The sequence below is a fragment of the Malaclemys terrapin genome, chromosome 2 (genome assembly GCF_027887155.1).
Source record: "Malaclemys terrapin pileata isolate rMalTer1 chromosome 2, rMalTer1.hap1, whole genome shotgun sequence".
Classification (NCBI taxonomy): domain Eukaryota; kingdom Metazoa; phylum Chordata; order Testudines; family Emydidae; genus Malaclemys; species Malaclemys terrapin.
In genome coordinates this window covers 282,229,382-282,248,262 of record NC_071506.1, presented here as the reverse complement: position 1 = coordinate 282,248,262, position 18,881 = coordinate 282,229,382, and the positions used below count along the sequence as shown (strand labels likewise).

Here is an 18,881-nt window from a genome sequence, read left to right as displayed (position 1 = left end):
TTTTAAAGCAAATTGGAGTAGCTATAACAGAGATTGAAGACTCTAAAAATGAAGCTATGGAGCAGCTTGGGAAGTTAAAGTGCAGTGAATAATCAAACCCAGATGGTATTTCTCTGAGGCTTCTGACGGAAATGCCCAGAAACAGCTGAGATACTTAGGAGGACATGCAGGACTTCCTTAAACATAGCAACCGTTTCCCAAGAACCAAAAACCACGAACATGGCACTTGTGCTTCAGAATAGGAGCTAGCTGGCTTCTTGGGCATTATGAACCATTGAGCTTTGGCTGTGGCTTGGGGCAGACGATGCACCATCTTGTTTGTAGTCTTCAGCTGGCATCTAGAGCAGTAAGACTTGAGGGAATGAGTGTGTAGAAAAAACTTTAGACATTTCTAGATTCTGTGAGCTTTCAGAATTGGAGGAGGATGGGTGGTTGGCAGGAAGACGAGCAGTGGGGGATGGCTTCTAAACTCTGCAGGAGCAGAGCCCTTGCAATATTTACAAGGTCCATATAACTGCTACCTCCTACTGCAAGCTTCCCCTTGCCTTCCCTTCAGTAAAAAGTGCTTCAGCGCCTTCTGCCCGTTCTGCCTTTCAAAACGCTAACAAAAATTACTCTTCACCGAAAAGCGTGCACTTGAGCGTTCTAGACAGTTGTTCCTCGCTACTAACCTCGTCCTCACCAAGATGTGAATGTATTGCCTTTTTAAGCATTCTAGTTGATGAGAGTTCAAGTGGTTGCTTTGTGATAGCAGCTGGAGCATGTGATGGGCTCTGCATCTGAGGAAGTTGCTCTCAGAAGATTTCCTGGCAAATTACAGCACACTTCAGACAGGCATGAGGAGACGGTGTGCAAAAGCATCACCGAAAGACTTTGAAAGCCCATTTATTAATTGGGAAACAATGTTCACTGCGCGGAACACTCAACACTGTTAGAGTGAAAACCAAACAAGCTGGAGAAAGCTTTAAGCACCTTGTAAGTATCCTCTGTTTTGCATCAAGCTAGTTCTTCACATCTTATAGGAATTACTCTTCAAACTCTGTATTGGTTGCAAATGTCAACTGCATTTTTACTGTGCAGCAGTTCCAAGTACCAGCTGCATCACACCTGGGTGATGCCTGATTGATGCCTCAAAATGAGGTTTTGACCCCTTAAGGAAATACTTCCCCAGTGGAGGTGCCAGTAGAACTGATGCTAGATGTAGTACAGTGAGAGTCAAAAAGGGGACTTGTAGTGGAAAGGCTTAACTGCGGTTCCATGTCTGTGCTCTATAATGCAGATAAATGTAATGGGCATATTTGTTGCCTGGAACCAAATGATCCAGACCTGTGCTTTCAGAAGTACCATGTCGTGTACTATTGCCCCATTCGTTACTGAGCTGGTCATTTGGATGATCAATTACTGCAGTTGTGCATGCAGTCGTAGTAGCTCTCCTGCGCATTCCCGAATGTGGGGTTTATGAAGTCGTGAGGTAGGAAGCTGCGTTCTCTGGATAATGCTGTATTTCTGTTGAACTACGAAAGCATTTGTACAAAAAATGGTAAAAGATTAAAAACAGAGAGAGATGTAGTTAAAAGGACACTATTCCACTGTGGATTCATTAGACCCCAGGTGACAGTCATGCCGTAAATTCAGTAAGAGCTTGCCTTACCCAGCTGCACCTTGTTTGGTGTGAGTGATGGAGGACCTGGGCCAGTCTTGCCGATAGGCCTCCACTCTGGTGCTGAGGTGTCTTATGTTGTATCTGAGAAATACGTGATCGCATTTATTAAATGTATCACAGTGCATGGGCCTGTGAGGGAAGGGGCAAAGATAAGGTAAATGGGGAAAAGATAAGGCCATTAATTCAGTCTAAACATCCTTATTGTCTGACTTTGATTCCTTAACACTGCGGCCTTAACATTGCATTAACAGGGGGTTTCTTTTTTTTAGTAACTGGCAGAACGAATAAGTTTTTTTGTAGTATCGAAATGGCCATGTAGCATTGCTGTGTGCTCTTAAACCTGTGTTGCCTTTCACCCCAGAAGAGGCTGCAATGCATTGGAGGACTCCTAAATATAGGGCGTGATCCCAATCCCACTGACGTCAGTGGGCGTCTTTCTGTTGACTTCAGCCAGATTTGGATCAAACTCATCGTCTGTGAAGTGCTTTGTGATCTGTTTTTGGGGATGAAACAGTGCTAGAGAAATCAGTTACCTTGACTTCACTCTTTCCAGCCTCTGTAAGCCTTTGCTTTTCAAGATAGCACATTTAATCCCTCCTCTCCTAGTCTATTCATGTCCTACAATAAATTACTAGGTTTGATTTGGCATCACACTACCTCTTTGCCATAAAACATTACAGATCATCAACAAGGAACCATGGGGTGAGGGTGGGCAAGAAGTCAGAGAGTGGGAAAGACTAACATAAACCAGCTCTGTCTCTTCCTGATGAGCGCTGGAGCCTTGGGGGTTAACTCCATAGTCCATGAGCACCTCAGGGAGGCAGCTACCAGGAACAGTGGGCACGGATAATTACGGGAGGCAGGTGCATGGCATTGTCTTATATTGAACAATTAAAGGGATCCTTTTTTGTTTGTTTCAAACAGTCGTGCGTGAATTTAGTGAGGGACAAAAAGCCGTGGCTGGAACTGGGTGTAGTACATTTAGGCACTGAATAGTTTTCTGCACCTGCAGCATCATTGCTGTCCTTATCCCAGGCCCCTCACATGGCTCTGCTGGTGCACCTCAGTCCTGGCCCACAGCGTTGCTGCTATCTCAGTCCTGAGCAGCACCAAACAAATTCTGCTCTTGCCGTTTTGTCTCAGGGATAAATCTCCATCGGAGGCTAACGGTGATAAAACCCCCACATTTTTGTTTGTAGTCTGACATGGGATTTGAATTCAGCTTAGCATCAATGGGCAAAAAGCTATGTTATTACTCAACTGCATTACTAAACTGAGAAAGTGAATAAGGAAAAGTTATTGACTTGTTCCCATACTATAAGAACTAGGGGCCACCAAATGAAATTAATGGGCAGCAGGTTTAAAACAAATAAAAGGAAGTTCTTCTTCACCCAGCGCACAGTCAGTCTGTGGAACTCCTTGCCTGAGGAGGTTGTGAAGGCTAGGACTATAACAGGGTTTAAAAGAGAACTAGATAAATTCATGGAGGTTAAGTCCATTAATGGCTATTAGCCAGGCTGGGTAAGGAATGGTGTCCCTAGCCTCTGTTTGTCAGAGGGTGGAGATGGATGGCAGGAGAGAGATCACTTGATCATTACCTGTTAGGTTCGCTCCCTCTGGGGCACCTGGCATTGGCCACTGTCAGTGGACAGCATACTGGGCTGGATGGACCTTTGGTCTGACCCAGTACAGCCGTTCTTATGTTCTGTTGGGGAATCAGATTTAAACCTTATTCTCTTTACTGGGCTAGAGCCTCCTCCCTACCTGGTCCATATGCTGCGTATCCCCAGATGGAGAGTGGGTTTAAGGGTGCCAAAGACTTGCAGCACCAAGGGCTGCAGGGGCAACTTGCCAGGAGGCCAATTGGCTCTGCCTTGTCAGCAGATCAGTTCACTAACACACAACCCTGCGGCCCTGGGTTGATATCGGTATCAATAGAAATGGTTTGTGTAAACTTCACCAGCAGTAAAACCCGACAGGCTGATCACCTTGGTCCGCACAAGGCATGGGGCCGCCATAGGCCAGGCTGAAATTCCCCTGGACACGGTTGGGAAAGGTCTGTTTTTCTCCAGGATTCCCCCCTCTTACTTCAAATTAGGGTTTTAACTCTGTTAAGTGGGAGGTGGGCCTACAAAATGAGGGTCGCAGAGGCCTCTCGAAATCTAGCAGCGAATAGGAGGTTTGCCCAAGGACCATAGAACGTGGCCTTCATGTATCTTCTGCAAGTGGCTCTGCGTGGGCTGACCCTTTTGCTTGCCTAGAGAAGCTTGCAGAGCCTTAGGAAGTGAAGCGCGGGGGGAAATACTAGGCGGAGTCCTTTTAGGACCGCTGCTGTTTTCTGCCCTTTGTTTGGCCACTTGTCCAAGCAGTTTCCCAGTCTGAGCACCCGGCTGTGGCAGCTGTATGCGCACCTAGGCACAAAATTCCACATGGTGATTTGGCAATCCGGCGTGCCAAGTGTCACAGTTAGGCTTAATGGTACCACCCCATTGACTTGTTTGCTCTGAGCTATTGTTTTGGAGTGGCTGACCTCCGGAAGTCTGCATTGGTTTACACTCCGGTCACAGGAAAGCCTTCTTGACATGAACTAAAGTGACTAGAAACTTTTAAATGAATGCTTCCATTCTGCAGCGTCTGACTCTGCTGGGTTAGCGAGAGAAACCCCTTCAGCGTACTAGATCCAGCCTGCCGGCCAAATGTCTAACAGCACTGCCTGACATCCAATTACCTTCTGGATGAATTAGTTACTGATGTTTTCGCCAGGCTGGCAACTGAATTCTGCTTAGTGGGGACGGTTAATAAAAACATAAATAACCCTGAGATGTTTGTGTGAACAGCACTGGGGCCTTGTTCCGAAAAAAAAATAAAAAAAAATTGATCAATCATTTGGGACCAGAAGGAATGAAAGGAGCAGTTGCTGAAAGGAATTGGCTCTCCTGGTAGGACTTGAGGATAGTAAATTAACTTCTATTGATTAAATTCCTCTTCCCACATAGGCACAAAAAAATGCATTGCAATGGAGAGAGATGTGGTTCAGTGGGCTGAGAATAAGAAGGAAGCTATGTGCTCTCGATCCCTATTCCGATGTCTGACCCCCTCCTTGGGTAATTCATTTCACCTCTCTGCTTCGGTTTCCCCACCTATACGCAGTCTGCTCCCGTTTATCTGAAACCCTATTATCTGAACCTCTTCCTTGTCTGCACCTCCCAAAACAACTGCCCATGTGCTACCCTGCCCAGCTGCTGGCATGAAACCCCCTGCCCAGCTGCTGCTGTGAACCCCCCTGCCACCTGTGTGTGCATATCCCCACTCACTGCTCCCTCGCCTCCTCCCCACCCCTCTGCCATGGAGTTGCTCTTCACCTGGTCAGTGTTGTAGCTCTTGCCCTAGCTTATGCAGAACCGAGGTGCCCAGCTTCCTCTTCGACACGCCCTCCATGCTGCTCCCTGGGCGGCCCGAGGGAGCCAACGCTGGGGCATGCGCGCACCGAGCCAAGCAGCCGCAGGAGTTGGGGAGTCAGCTGCCGGGCCGTTACTGTGCATGCGTAGTGACAACAGCGAAGTCTGTATCCTGTCCAGCTGTTTCTGACTGAGGGAGAGGACTGGGGTGAAGGGCTGCTCTCTCCATTATCCAGACAGAATCCATGTTCCCCGTGCTGTTTGGATAAATAGCAGTGTATTGTAATGGGGCTAAAATTCCCCCGGCCCCGGGGAGGGAATTGAAGATTGGCAAGCCCTCTGGGAGGTGATCAGTCAACCATGATAAGCCACTAGTGTTAGTGATTGCTATCTGCAGCACAAGGTTCTTGTGAGGCATGGGGCACCTGGCTACTCCCGCTGACTTCAGTAGGTATTGAGTATCCTGACCCTCCTGGAGGAGAGCAATCGGCCAATGCTGCCTTCATTTTAACCTTAGAAATCTTGGCAAACCCACTAATCACGCCAGGCCCTGGGACTGCACCCTTGGGAGTCCCCAAGCTGCTGCCCAGGGGAGTAGTTCTTGTCATCATAACACACCTGGTCCCGTAAGGTTAATCAGTCGCTTCCCATCCCCCCTCAGTCTTTCCTTTACAAGCCCAGCTTCGTGAAAGATTTCTCCCCAGCAGCTCTCCCAGCGCCAAGCGCACTACACAACAAGCACAATTGTCGTGTTTAAAGGTGAATCCCATGAACTCTGGCCTGCATTTGACACAAAGGGAGAAATGTTTGGCCTCCATTTGTATTTCAGGCCCATGCTAATCTCTGCTGGAATCTGTTTCTCTTAATCACTCTTGTTCTACCGGTGTCTGCCCAATGGTGGGAAAGTCGGTCTGGTTCTTGGTGTTATGTTAGAGTGGGGGGGACTTGAGATGTGGGCTCAGTTCCAGGCTCTATCACAAACTTCTTGGGTAAGTCACTAACTCGCTCTGCGGCTTGGTTCCCGCTCTTCTGCTTATTTTAGATATTTATGTGGCCCCCTCACTGTAGTATCTGAACACCGCAAACTTTCATTTATTCCCCCAATGACTTGCAAGTACTGTGATCCCCATGCAGTTGGGGAACTGAGGCGTGGAAAGACCACATAGTCTGTGGCAGAGCTGGGAATTTAACCTGAGTCTCCTAAATCCCAGGCTAGCACCCTAAATACTGGTCTATCTTTCCTGTCGCTGTGGGGGAAGGGGGTAGATTCTGTCCCTTTCTCTTGCCCTCTGCCTGCTTTGTTTACATAGACTATAAGCTCTTTGGGGCAGAGATCGGATTTCACTATATGTATGTACAGCACTTAACGCAGCGGGGCCTTGATGTTGGCTGGGGCCTCCTGACGCTACCAAAGTATGAACAAAAGTAGAAGTGAGACTTCAAAAGAAACTTTGAATCTGTGCAGTGCAGCTGATTTAGTGGGATCTGTTTCATTTCTACTAAAAACACCGGAAATGGGTTTCCAGTATCAGAACTGACAGACCAACACCGTTGACCGCTGGCTGGGTGGAGGAATTCAGACAGTAGCAAGTGAAATGCTGCCCCTTTTTGTGTGACAAGAATGATTTCAGATTAGAACAGGCAATGGTGGCATACCTCACCTAGAACTTGCCTTTAAAGACAGAGGCCCTAGGATCCAGTGGGAAACGGCCTCTTGTGTTAAAACTGGCCATTAAAAGTTACAAAATCCCAAATTGCTCCATCACGGATTTTTTTTTTTTTTTTTTTTTTAAAGGAAAAAATACTATTCGGTATTTACGCAGGATAGAGATGAAAATGTTTTGTCATCCAATATGCGGAACAGCAGCAGTCAAATGTTCTTCCAGGGCAGTTCTGACTGATGCGAATGCCTAACCAAGAAGTGAGTTAATTTCAAGGTTCATTACAAATAGAAGAGCCCATAGCCCCTTAGGTATTGCAGGGTACGTATGAATTTCTAGGTAGGAATTACTCTCCGGTGCATCATTTAAGAAATGGTTTTTAGCACAGTGTGATTGGCTCCCACCCCTTGGTTTTTTTCTCTAACCTGCTTGTCCATTTCCCCTCCCCCACAATTTGTAATGTATTTTGCTGTTTAAACTGAGGGCCTTAAAGGTGCATTAACAATTTAAACCAATTGAAAGCTTTAGAGCATCTTGAACAGATAAACCAATCTAAAGTGTTAGATTAGTTTAATCTTCTTAATTTGCCTTATGGGCTAAAATACTATTATATAGCACCAGCTGTTGCTTAGCATTGTTCACAAGCACATGAGCCAAGGTCCCTGCTCGGAGATCTTGCCTTCCAAGGCCCTGATTTTGCAAAAGCATATGCAGATTCTTATTTATTGTTGTTATTTGTCTGACTGTGGCACCAGGGAGCCCCAGTCATGGACCTCTACTGTGCGAGTGATCCCACTGAAGTAATGAGGTTACACACATGAGTAGACCTACATATGTGCAGGGTCAGGACTTCCAATAGCATTGAAACACCTAAAAACAATAGACTTAAACCAGAGAGAGATTATGAAAAGGACCCAAAAATGGACCCAAAAGGAGAGGGGCTTGGTAGCATCTCTGGAACTCTTTGGAGGGGGATAGCTCAGTGGTTTGAGCATTGGCCTGCTAAACCCAGGGTTGTGAGTTCAATCCTTGAGAGGGCCACTTAGGGATCTGGGGCAAAATCAGTACTTGGTCCTGCTAGTGAAGGCAGGGGGCTGGACTCTATGACCTTTCAAGGTCCCTTCCAGTTCTAGGAGATGGGATATCGCCATTAATTTATTTATTTTATTTCACATCCTGGCCTGGAAAGGGTTAATGAACACACTCTGTGCTGAGCCTAGTTTCCCTCTGCCTGCCCACCAGCTCCACGCAGCCCGAGTGGAAGAACTCTGCCCAGAAATCCACACTGCGTTCTCTTGGCATGTTGCTTTCAGCTCACCTTCCATAAATAGCTGGGTCTAAACCCCCTGGACATGAGGCAAACAAGGGCTGTTCAATTCCAATTAACCTTTACATTATCTTACCTTGAAATATGCCATTACCTTCTTGCACCTTGACCGGATGCCAGTGCTGTGGCTCTGTTGGCTTCAGTCACGTCAGCAGTGGCCTTACGCCACAGGCGAATGGGCCCCACTGGGGCTTTCCTGCTGGGAGAATCAAACCCACTTGTTTCAGTGAAATCCCACGTGTATCGAAGCAGTGAAATATGGGTCCCTGCACAGCCAGGACTTCCCTATTGAAGTATTGTTTGCCACAGAGAAAATAATTGAGCAAGTGTCTGGTCTGTCGAATTTGCCTCACTTTGCGGGTCAACCAGCCTCAATTGTGTCCATCTAGTTCAAAGTCTCTTCTTCTTTATTGATTAGAGAAAGTGAGAACTTTACTTCTGCATCTCTGTTCTTGTGCATGTCAGTTAAGATGGTGGCAGCCCGTTGAGGGGGAATGTGCCTGTGTTTACACGTCTCCTGCTTTCTCCCCTTACTTTCTAGGGAGCTCAAGCTGCGAAATTATGTTCCTGAGGATGAAGATCTCAAGAAAAGGAAGGTGCCTCAGGCCAAGCCGGCCTCAGGTAGGCGCCGGAGAGGGAGTTTTTGAGAGCTTGGGAATGATGCCTCCCCCCATTTAAAAAACAAAACGTAGAAGATGTGAAAGATGCTGGATTGATCACCCTGGAGAGTGAAGTCCTCTGCCTATAGGACAGGGTCAGCAACAGGTCCAATTTCCTCCACGTTGCCCTATCTGGAGAGACCATCTCTGGTACTGCTGTAGCAGGAATGCGTCAATCCTTGGCCTCTGCTGCCAACAAGGGCCCAGTTATAGTTTTCATCTAGATCCTTTCCACTAGGCACTGGAGGGAGATCCACCATACTCATTTGATGCTGGCTGCCAAAGAGCTGTCCATCAGTTAAGTCACTGACCTTCGCTGCCTTTGACCCGGTGACCTTGAGCTGAAAGATTGCATATCACCAGTCCTTTCTTTTTCAATTCAAACCAACTATTGGAAACCTGCCTGCTTTTTTTTTTTCTGTCCAGTTTATTATTCTAAACTACATGGTGAGGGGAACGTGCCTGCCACTCTGGGAATTTAGAACAAGCTGCACTCCCTGCTCTGAAGAGATTAGTCTAAACGATTAGTCTCTTTTCAGTATTTTCAGTATTTACACTGTTATTGCGCCTCCCACGGTCTGTCAGTCTTAGTGTCGAACTTGGTCCAACTCAGCTGTGTGGTACCCGGTGCCCAGTTGGGGAACCTCGAATGGCTTGGAGGATGAATTAAATCCTCGTTCCCAGCAGTATCAGAGAAATGAGCAAATAGTCCCTATATCCTAGAAGCCATCTGAGTGTGACAGTGGATTGGTCCTATATAGACTAGACTAGAGTGGTTCAGTGCCCATGTCCCGGGTTTTTGCACTTCATATAAACCTCTCCCACAGGCCATGGCCATTACTAGCGAGAAATGAGCAGGAGTAGGGACTGCATAGGCAGGAACAACACCGCGGCTTCCCCTCCCAGCAGATGTAACTACCAAGTCATTTATGCTTATGTCTCCAAAGAATGGGCCAGAGGCTTCTCAACAGGGCAATCAATCCTTTCTTCTCTAGCTCATGGGTTTGACTCCAGCTCGGGTTAGAAGCGATGGAAAGGGCTTTCCTACTTATTGGCAGTCGGATGGCCTGCGCGAAATGAGTCTGTGAGGTTCAGAGCCAATTCTGTTAAGCCGGAGTCTGTGTCTGTCACGAACAGGCTCCATTGAGTGACTCGGGAGATGTGCCAAGGATTGAAGGAGCATGGAGACCGCCCTCCAGTGGTGGCTCCCTTGAGGTCGGGGTTGAGGCACATCAATGTGGCAGCGTGGAGGAGATTGCATGGCGACGGCCCACGCCAAACCTTTTCTGTGGGCAGACAACATCGGGCCAAAGGTTCCCAACGTGGGTGCCTAAAGTTAGGTCTGGAAAGCCAAATTCAGGCCTGTAAATTAGTCATTAGATTTTCAGAGGAGCAGAGTTCTCCTGCAAGTCAGTGAGAGCTGATGGGTGCTCAGCACGCTCCAAGAACCAGGCACCTAACTTTAAGCAACCATGTTTGAAAATATTATCCATAAGTTCAGGGCTTTCAATCTGGCACCATTCTCCAGCTTGAAAACCCACTTACCCTTCATTCATGTAAAACAAAAATCCCTATTTGTCTTGCTGCTAGCATGGCAGGGTTAAACCCTCACAGAAGAGAGCTCTTTAAAATGGGTGCCAAAGAATGGGAGTGTCAGGAATTAGTTTGGAAAGGATGAAGAAGAATACCCTGGAGTGCGGGAGCGGTGGCTATAATTAGAAATACTGGGGCCTCTGTGGATCTCAGCTGTGGGCAGAATCTCATAATTTGCCCTCCTGCGAAACAATAATGGCATTTTCCCACAATTATAATAGTGGGCAGTGGGCATAGCTGCCTCGATTGTTTCCAGTGATGTCTGAGAACCGGTCATCTTTACCAGCCCCTCGACAGAGCTATGATCTCCTTTAAAGAGAACGTCAGTGGCTTGTAATAGCCCAACGCTGCCTTCAGGAGCCTTGCCTCTGGAAGTGTTGTGTGGTGCTATATGCCTTGGGAGGGGAGTTGCTCTGAAGCTGAAACATGGAAATCTGGGGTGTAGGCTTGTTTAAAATCAGTGATTGTTGGGGGAGGGCAGAGATAAGTCAGGAATCCTGATATGTATCAAAACAGGGTGTGTTCATTTAAAACCACATAAGAAGTAAATTAGTTTGACGTAGAGGTCAGGTAACAAAATGGAGAGGATCTCTCCACTGCAAGTCATCCCTTCTCATGGCCTGGTCTTACAGTATAGAGCCGTGATTCTCAACCTGTTTACCATTGTGGGCTACATATGCAGCTCTCTGTGTTATGTGGGCCATATCCACACACTGTATATACATCCTGTATGGCCCTGAGGATGTCACATTGGCCACAGCTGTGTGCTGATTGGGCCGCAAGCAGCTCGTGGGCCCCAGGTTAAGAACCATTAGTATAGAGAGAGCTCCTTCCCGTAGCCTGAACTGAACCATGCTTCAAGCAGAATTGGGCTCTAACCATATTGTAGCCCTAGCCTGAGTTTGCCAAGGGAGTAGAGTCTGCCCGACCCTTGATTTCTGCCAGACAGCACCCTTCACTAATCATACTGCATCTTTTCCAGGTTTCTTTTTGTGTTTTTTGTTTTCATCATTCAAAGCCGGTTCCTCTCTGGCCGGGAGCATCCATGAAAGCACAAAACAGAGACAAATTAAACCAACGGGCTAGAGTTTCCCACTCCTCAATAAATTTATTAGAGCATAAGCTTTCGTGGACTACAGCCCACTTCTTCGGATGCATATAACCGATATGCATCCGAAGAAGTGGGCTGTAGTCCACGAAAGCTTATGCTCTAATAAATCTGTTAGTCTCTAAGGTGCCACAAGTACTCCTGTTCTTTTTGCGGATACAGACTAACACAGCTGCTACTCTGAAACCACTCCTAATGGATTTCTAACACCTGGGGGAGGGGGCATGTGATAGAAATAGCTCCTCCAGTAAATATTGCTGTGCTCGGAGTGTCCGGGCCTCTCCCTCTTGCAATGTCTGGGCAGAAAGAAAGATGGAATTCTGCCGTCGATTTCTCCTTGTCTCTTGTTCCACTCGGGGCTTTACATTGGTTTTGAAGCAGAGATTTTAATCTAGTTCAGGTACTTCTCTGAGTTCAGAGCTCTCCCGGTCAGGGTGTTTCATTCCCAGTGGTGGATGTGCCCATTGCAGGAGGGAAGGGGGTATCATATGCTGTGTGTAAGTCGGAGTTCTGGGATGGATAATATAAAGGAGTTTAAAAGTAACTTGCCACAGAGCTACGGAGTGGGAAGTCTCCCATGATTACTCTAAATACAGTAATAGTTGGGAATAAAGTTTACCAATCATCTTATCAATTCTTCAGACTGTGGGGCTCTGTACTTCCTCTAAGACAGTGTTTCTCAACAACCGGTCTGTGGATCGGTGCCAGTCCCTGTGATCCCCCTACTGTAGTCTAGGAAGGCAGCAAGCCAGTCCCTGGTATCAAAAAGGTTGAGAGACAGGGCTCTGGAAATGCTACTTCTGCAGGAACGCTCACTCCTGTGCATCATTGCTTGCTTTAGATTGACATTGTCAACTCAAGTCACATGTTATAAGCAAATCCATTTCCTTTCCAATATTACAGCAGCAGAGCTTATATTCAAACGCAGTTTGAGTCCAATTGACTTCAGTGCTGCGGCTGTTCACTTCTCGCATTTCTCTGGGTTCAGACAAAGGACGTCAGTTTCACGTGGTTTATGGTCAGTTTTGCTTCTGGAGTGCAATGTTTGGGTTGCAAAAGTTGCAGGGGAATGTTTTTGTACAGAAGTAATTTCCAAAGCATGTTTGTTGGGGTTCGGTTTTGTAAAAGCTTCTTAAATACCAAAGTGAAGCATCGTCTTCATGCTTATCTGACACTCTGTTAACATTTGTTGTTCTGCTGGTCCCTCTAGTGGAAGATAAGGTGAAAGACCAACTAGAAGCCGCGAAGCCAGAGCCTATCATTGAAGAAGTGGTATGTGTCTTGATCTTCAATACCTGGTCTGAAATATAATTGTGCACACTTGTAAACTCACTCTTTTCCATTACATTGGTTTGGCTGCTTCTAATGAGAATTCCTTTGTTCCTTTTCCCCTAGGATTTGGCAAACCTCGCCCCCAGAAAGCCAGACTGGTAAGCGCTATCTTAGGAATCAGCTTGCATAGAGTCAGTCCTTTTAGTCCTAAGCATCTGCGTGTGTGTTCTTGGTAGCAGGGACGCTCTCCAGCTATTTCCATAACTTTAACCCTGTTAAGGTTGTACCAGCTGGGATGACAAGAAATTGGGAAACTTATGTTCAGCATCAAGGGAAACTGCCCAGTAGTGAGATCTGAGGAAACAGATCTCCCCAAGGGGAGAACTAAAATCCCCGTCCCTGGACACCACTGAAGCTAGACTGCAGAAAACCCTAATAAATGTCCTGTAGAGACTGAACAGGCTCTGGCTCTCGGGGGATTGGCTAGATGGGACAGATAAGTGGGGCTGATCTCCACCTTCTGGGAGTTTCTAGGATGGATACAATTGGTTTTGTTTCTATTTGCCTAATGATGAAGGGATCTGGTGAAGCTTGTTCTTTGCACTGCGGTTGCATGTGGAGGCTCAATTGGGATCAAGGCCCTGGTGTGCTAGGTACTGTACAAACACATAGTGAGCGATGGTCCCACAGCATGACAGCACCTTGATTTCAGCATGTGGGCAGGCACAGGCACCAGGCTTCACACACCCAGCTGGAATCGTGTGCGCAGGATAACAAGCAAAGGAATATGTTACTGACAGGGGCCTCCGAAGCCAAGAGCATCTGTTTTCAAAGAGTGTGTGACAGGTTCCTGATGGAAATGAGGGGCACAGAAGGGCCTGGTCCCACGTGCTCCTCAGGTGGGTTTTCACATCCTCCTGTTCAGATACTTCACAAATCTCACAGGCCTGGGAGGTGGCCTGTGCAGCCGCTCAGCAGCTGGTGCATTAGACCTTTTCTCCTCGTTGGTTGAGTGTTGGTGTTTTGTGCTTGGCTGGTGAGTTGGCTTCTCTTCGAGTGTGACTGTTGGGCCACGTGGATCGCTGGGCACGGGCGTTGAGGAGGGGCTAATGTGAGTTGTGGGTCTTGCATAGTGTCAGTAGTTCAGAGACACTTGTGACCACCAGGAATTTCATGGAGTTCTCCGTCTTGTAGATGGTGCTTGTCTTCTCACACTTAGGAAGGGCAAGAATTGCCCTGTGGGGAGGGGCAGAGGCCGAGGATTTCTTCATTCCTCTTCTTCCCCCAGTGAGGTGACACTCTCTCCCCCCCCCCCCCCCCCATGAAGCTGAACTTTTTTTACCCTTTCCATCTAGTTCCTGTTTTAAGGGAATGCCGCTGCTCCCCTGTTCTGGCGGTGGTATTTAGGGAACACCAGTGGCAGGGGTATTCCATCCGACTGGTCTGCGTGGCCCTTGCATTGCTCTGATGATGATTAAAATGCTGGCAGCTTTCTCTGTAAGACACAATCTCTGCCCCAAGGAGCTTACGGTGTTTCTGTGGCTGTTCTTAATCTAAGACCCCAGACTGGCTCTGAATAGACGCATGGGTGCTAGCTGGTGGGCTAGCTTTGTGTCTGTGTGTGCTTGTATGTTGGGCTTTTTTGCTAAATGACCATCCTCTCCCCCAGGGATTTAAAACGAGACGTAGCCAAGAAACTGGAAAAACTGGAGAAGAGAACGCAAAGGGCAATCGCTGAATTGATAAGTAAGTGCACTGCTGCTGTTGAACTAACGGACGGGAGCTGTGGAAATGGTGATAGACTAGGAAGGACTGGGGCCAAGATTTTTCAAAGGCAAGAGACAGAAATGAGGCTCTTTAATTGATCTGTACGCATCTGAGTAAGTGATCCCAGCAGTCGCTCCTGAGCTCAGAGGGATCTGCGGCGGAGCTCAGCCCTTTGAGAAGCAGGCTACTTACTTAGGTGCCTACGTATTTATCTTTGAAAATCGTGGCTTCATTTTCGGGCAATAAATATTGTTGATCGTCAGTGTCGCACTTCGGGGTGCAATTCAGACCAGTGGGAGGTTGGGTCACTGCTTGTATTATAACTGAGTGCCCCAAAATGCTTCCACTCCCTGCCTGGGAGGCACACGCAGCCAGCTTGCACGCCGTGTTCTGTGTGCTCTACAGCTCTGATTCAACCACTCTGAATCCAAGAGCCTGCCTCAGTTATCACAGACACACTCTTGTCTTTACCAGACTTGCTTCATGTTAGCAGGTGACCGCAAACCCCTGCCCTCTGCCATGTCCAGCCCTCTCCTGCAGTGTTCACAGAAATAATATGGGTCGTTTGTTCCTTTTAAAGAGACAAAATCAAACAGCTTGCCACATTAACTGCAGTTAACATTCACTTGAATCAAACAGCACTGTGGGTTTAGATTGAAAGTAAAATAAGTTGATGAACAAAAGAAGATAGGATTTTAAGTGAGTTCAAGTGTAAGAGAGAAAGTTAGAATTGATTTCAAGCAACAAGAAGTGAAAACATGCATCTAAAAGTCTAAACCTTAAGGTACAGGCTTTGTTCAAGATGGCTTTTCTCGCCCCATCTTTGGCAAGATGGGGGCTGCCACCCCCCTCGCTCCTCCCATCAGGATCTCCTCCAAAACCCAAAGTGCTGGTTCCTTTGTCATGTTAGGTGAGAGAGAGAATTTGGGTTTTCTGTCCCTTTCTTTTATAGTCCAGTGAATCTTTGAAATGGATTCTTCTGAAGGTTACCCTCCAAGTACAGTTCCTTCAAGCTATGAGAAAGGTAACATTGAGTCTGGTGGAGAAGGACGCTCCCTGCTCTTTCTTCCCTCCTAGGTGTTTGCTAAAATGCAAAGTGTTCTCTTCCCTGTGATCTCCTCCCCTTGTTAGTTTGATGGCCCCATTTACTGCTTATATGTCAAGTGGGGTAAAAGCCCATTCCTTTGTTTAGGACAGACCTGTTTACCAACTCCCCCGGACATGCCGGGTTTAAACACACTTTAGTCATAATTCCAGCATGTATCCAGAACTCTTCATACACACCGTGTACATTCACCACACAAGCCTATTAATGATCAGTGAGTGATTAGTTTTCAAATGATACTGCACAAGGCGTGTTTTGTACAAAGCATATTACAGTGGTGTGTAGAGTGAACAGAGCGGTGCGTAGGGTCACAGCCAGTTTCTCACTCAGTCTAGAAAGCAACAGAAAAGACTTTCCAACATGAGTGGAAATGAACAGAGAGGGCGTTTTAAACATGTTGGACTTGTAGAGAGCTGGCGCTCTCTTGCCAGTTCTCTCTGGACAACTCTTGCACTGATGCTGTACCTTTATTTCCGGTTCTGTGCTGAATCCTGGCTCCTCCAGCAATTTCACGGCTGAGAGCGATCTCCAGTGCAAGCTCAGTGGAGCTCGGTTGAACTTTTTAAAACAAAAGGCTGTGGAATAGTGTCAGGAATGAGCCCCCACAGGTGCCCTCTCTCTAGGGGCATTGAGGAGGACTCTGGAGTGGAGAGTGATGCTGCCTGCCTCTGGCAGGCAGGCAGCCAGAAAATATTGGTCCTCAGAGCACTGGATATGTCTAAACCATTGTTAGTTCCCCTTGATTGCTTCCCTGATGGGTGGGTGGCTGATTTGGGGAGGGGTAATATTGCTGCCCACTGGGCAGATAGACATGTCTATGGGATGTGCCCAGAGCCTACAGTGGTACAGGTTGTCCAGTAGAATCCGGATTCGCCCAGCCATTTGGGTGACACTCACATCCACTCCAGAAATAACTGGGACCTGAGCCAATCCAGAATCAATGGAGCAGGGAAACTTGCTGGCAAAGTTGATGGATATCCTGGAAGTTTGGGTAGCACAGTTCAGATCTCCCCCTTCACGTGCCGTTCTAAACTCTGGTTACACAGTGATCACTGACTGGCTTTTCTGTTGCCCACACAGGAGAGCGATTGAGAGGCCAAGAGGAAGAACTGGCATCAGCTGTGGGATCAGCAAAGCAGGAAGGAAGTGATTCTGATTAAGGAGGTCCGGTTGGCTGCCTCAGAGCACAGACTCATTGGGGCTTGTCAGATTGGTCTTGTCACTCTTTGCTAACGGAATCCTTAACTCCCTGGGACTTGGGTAGAGGGGAATCTCTCTCTGAGACCTGACTGCTTTAGCCAGAGCACAGCAGCTCCTAAAGGGGGCAGATATGGGGAGCCCCTCAGTCCATTCTAGACCCATGGGGCTTGCTGTGTGTGAGCATTTCACACGGGAATGCTCCGTGCACTGTGCATGCTGTGTCCTGCGTTCTCATCCCCAGGAGAGCGTGCCTGGCTCAGCCTCACAGGGGGTGATCGTTGCAGTGTGTAGTTTAGGATGTGTGTGTGTGGGGGGGTGTCCAATGGAGCTTTTCTGGACTTTCGATGAAGTAAAAGTTCTCGGATAAAGCACTGGATCAGGTTAAAGGAGCACATGGGTCATGAGTGGCATGCAGAACTCCGCACAGCCCTGTGCTTAGCGGTCATCCCTGGGAACTTCACGTGAAAATTGCGGCCCCTACCTACACTGGTCAGGGAATGACGTAGCATCTTCCTAGCTCAAGCCGTGTTTCAGAGCAGTGTGCTAGAGAGGTGCGGACGCTTTCTTTGGCCAGTGCAGACAGCGTGTTTCTCTGCAGAGGGGGGTGGGGGCCTATAGAGCCAACTCCTTTGCTGACCCCTTTTATCTCTCCTGCAGTACAGCTGAGCCCATGACATATACAAGAGGGGCTGGTGAGCTGCCCTCACTTAAACAGAGGAGGGGTGGAGCCTCCCGCTGCATGGAGACTTTGCTGAGGGCAAGAAGAAACCAATGACTGTACAAAAGAATCCCGAAATGGCTTTGCAGCTGGAGAGCTTTCTGCATGGTCACTGAAAACGGCCTCGCCTGCATTCTAGCAGACAGATTCATGTACGATTCATATTGTTCCCTTTTGCTTTTAGATCCCCCCCCCACATACAGGAGCTGGTGCTGTATCAGTGGGGTTTGTTACGGATAAAACTGGGCTGCAGCCTGTATTTTTTTTCATAATAAAATGATCCGGCAACGGTGCAAAATGTCCCTTTCCTGTGCTGGGTGCATCACTTCCGCGGGAGCATGTGCTGCAGAGGTAGTTAATTTCACATCGGGTTTAGTCTGTGGGCCGGCTGCATCCGCTTTGGGGGGGAGGGAGTGGTGCCCGGGCAGCGTCGGCTCAGGTGCACACAGGTGAGGAGCAGCAGCGGTGAACACACCCTATTCAGTGTCAGATTATTACTGTGGCTTTCTAAAACCTGTGTCGATATTCACAGCGCGGCAGGAGCTTGGGGCTTTTTGAATAATGAATCCTTTTCAGTGGCCCCCACAGCATCAAAACTTCCCGGAGCACGTCAGGGTGCGTTCCTAGGTGCCCTTTATGAGCATGGTGAGCTGTTTGCCCTGGGATCTGGACCAGGCTAGCCAACTCCTGGTTGAATCACGGTTGTGGTAGCAGCATTCCCATAACTGTGGGATTTATTTAAAAGCTCACTTTGAGGCGTAGAAATGCGGATCACTTTGAAGACATTGTCAAGGACAGAGCTATCCTAGAGAGCAGCTCGTGATGAAGGTTGTAAACACTTTGAGGAAGACAGACGTGAAAAACGGGGCCAAGTGTCATGCCAACTTTCCTATATGACCTCAGTTCGTGACCTTGCTATTCACTGATCAGACGATACAGCCACAAGAGAACAGACAAGATGCCGTGACATCATCCTGGGATATGCTGGACAGCGTATATACATTTAAACGCATTGGAGTTCCTCAGATGCAACATCTGGCGTGTAAGAAGTTGACAGGGATCTTTAGAGCAGAGTTTACACAGGATACAAATAAATGTCCCTGCTAGCACCTGGGGAAAGGTGCAGGGTTAAAAATCTCTGGATCAGTCTTCCGTCCGCAGTTCAGGGCCGCAGGGATTCACGCTTCTTCCAGGCTGTCCCATGGACGTGCCTCAGCGCTGACCTGTAGCAGACACCTTTATTTGCCAGAGGCTCAGCATTCATGCCCACTGCAGCCCTGATTACTCTGAGCCCCGTCACCAAACTTTGTGCTGTGGTCCCGTCTCCGTTCACAAGCGAACCGGAGTTGGGTCAGTGCCGGCTCGGAGGGCAAACCTCCACGGAACACATAGGGTCCGCAGAAAACGGCT

General features: G+C 47.8%; 1 protein-coding gene across 2 annotated transcripts in view; it reads left to right on the top strand.

The window, feature by feature from the left end:
• CCDC12 (coiled-coil domain containing 12) overlaps window positions 1-17,773 on the top strand; it is an 86,857-nt gene extending 69,084 nt beyond the window's left edge. The window contains exons 3-8 of one of the 2 annotated variants that reach the window (XM_054016762.1): window positions 8,591-8,670; window positions 12,620-12,681; window positions 12,805-12,839; window positions 14,351-14,427; window positions 16,634-16,717; window positions 17,416-17,773. In XM_054016762.1, the coding sequence (XP_053872737.1) occupies window positions 8,591-8,670; window positions 12,620-12,681; window positions 12,805-12,839; window positions 14,351-14,427; window positions 16,634-16,713 (334 nt within the window). In that variant the 3' untranslated portion in view covers window positions 16,714-16,717; window positions 17,416-17,773. Of the gene's footprint in view, window positions 1-8,590; window positions 8,671-12,619; window positions 12,682-12,804; window positions 12,840-14,350; window positions 14,428-16,633; window positions 16,718-17,410 lie in introns of both variants that reach the window. The other variant, XM_054016761.1, reaches the window with a different exon arrangement.
• The last annotated feature ends 1,108 nt before the right edge of the window (window positions 17,774-18,881 follow it).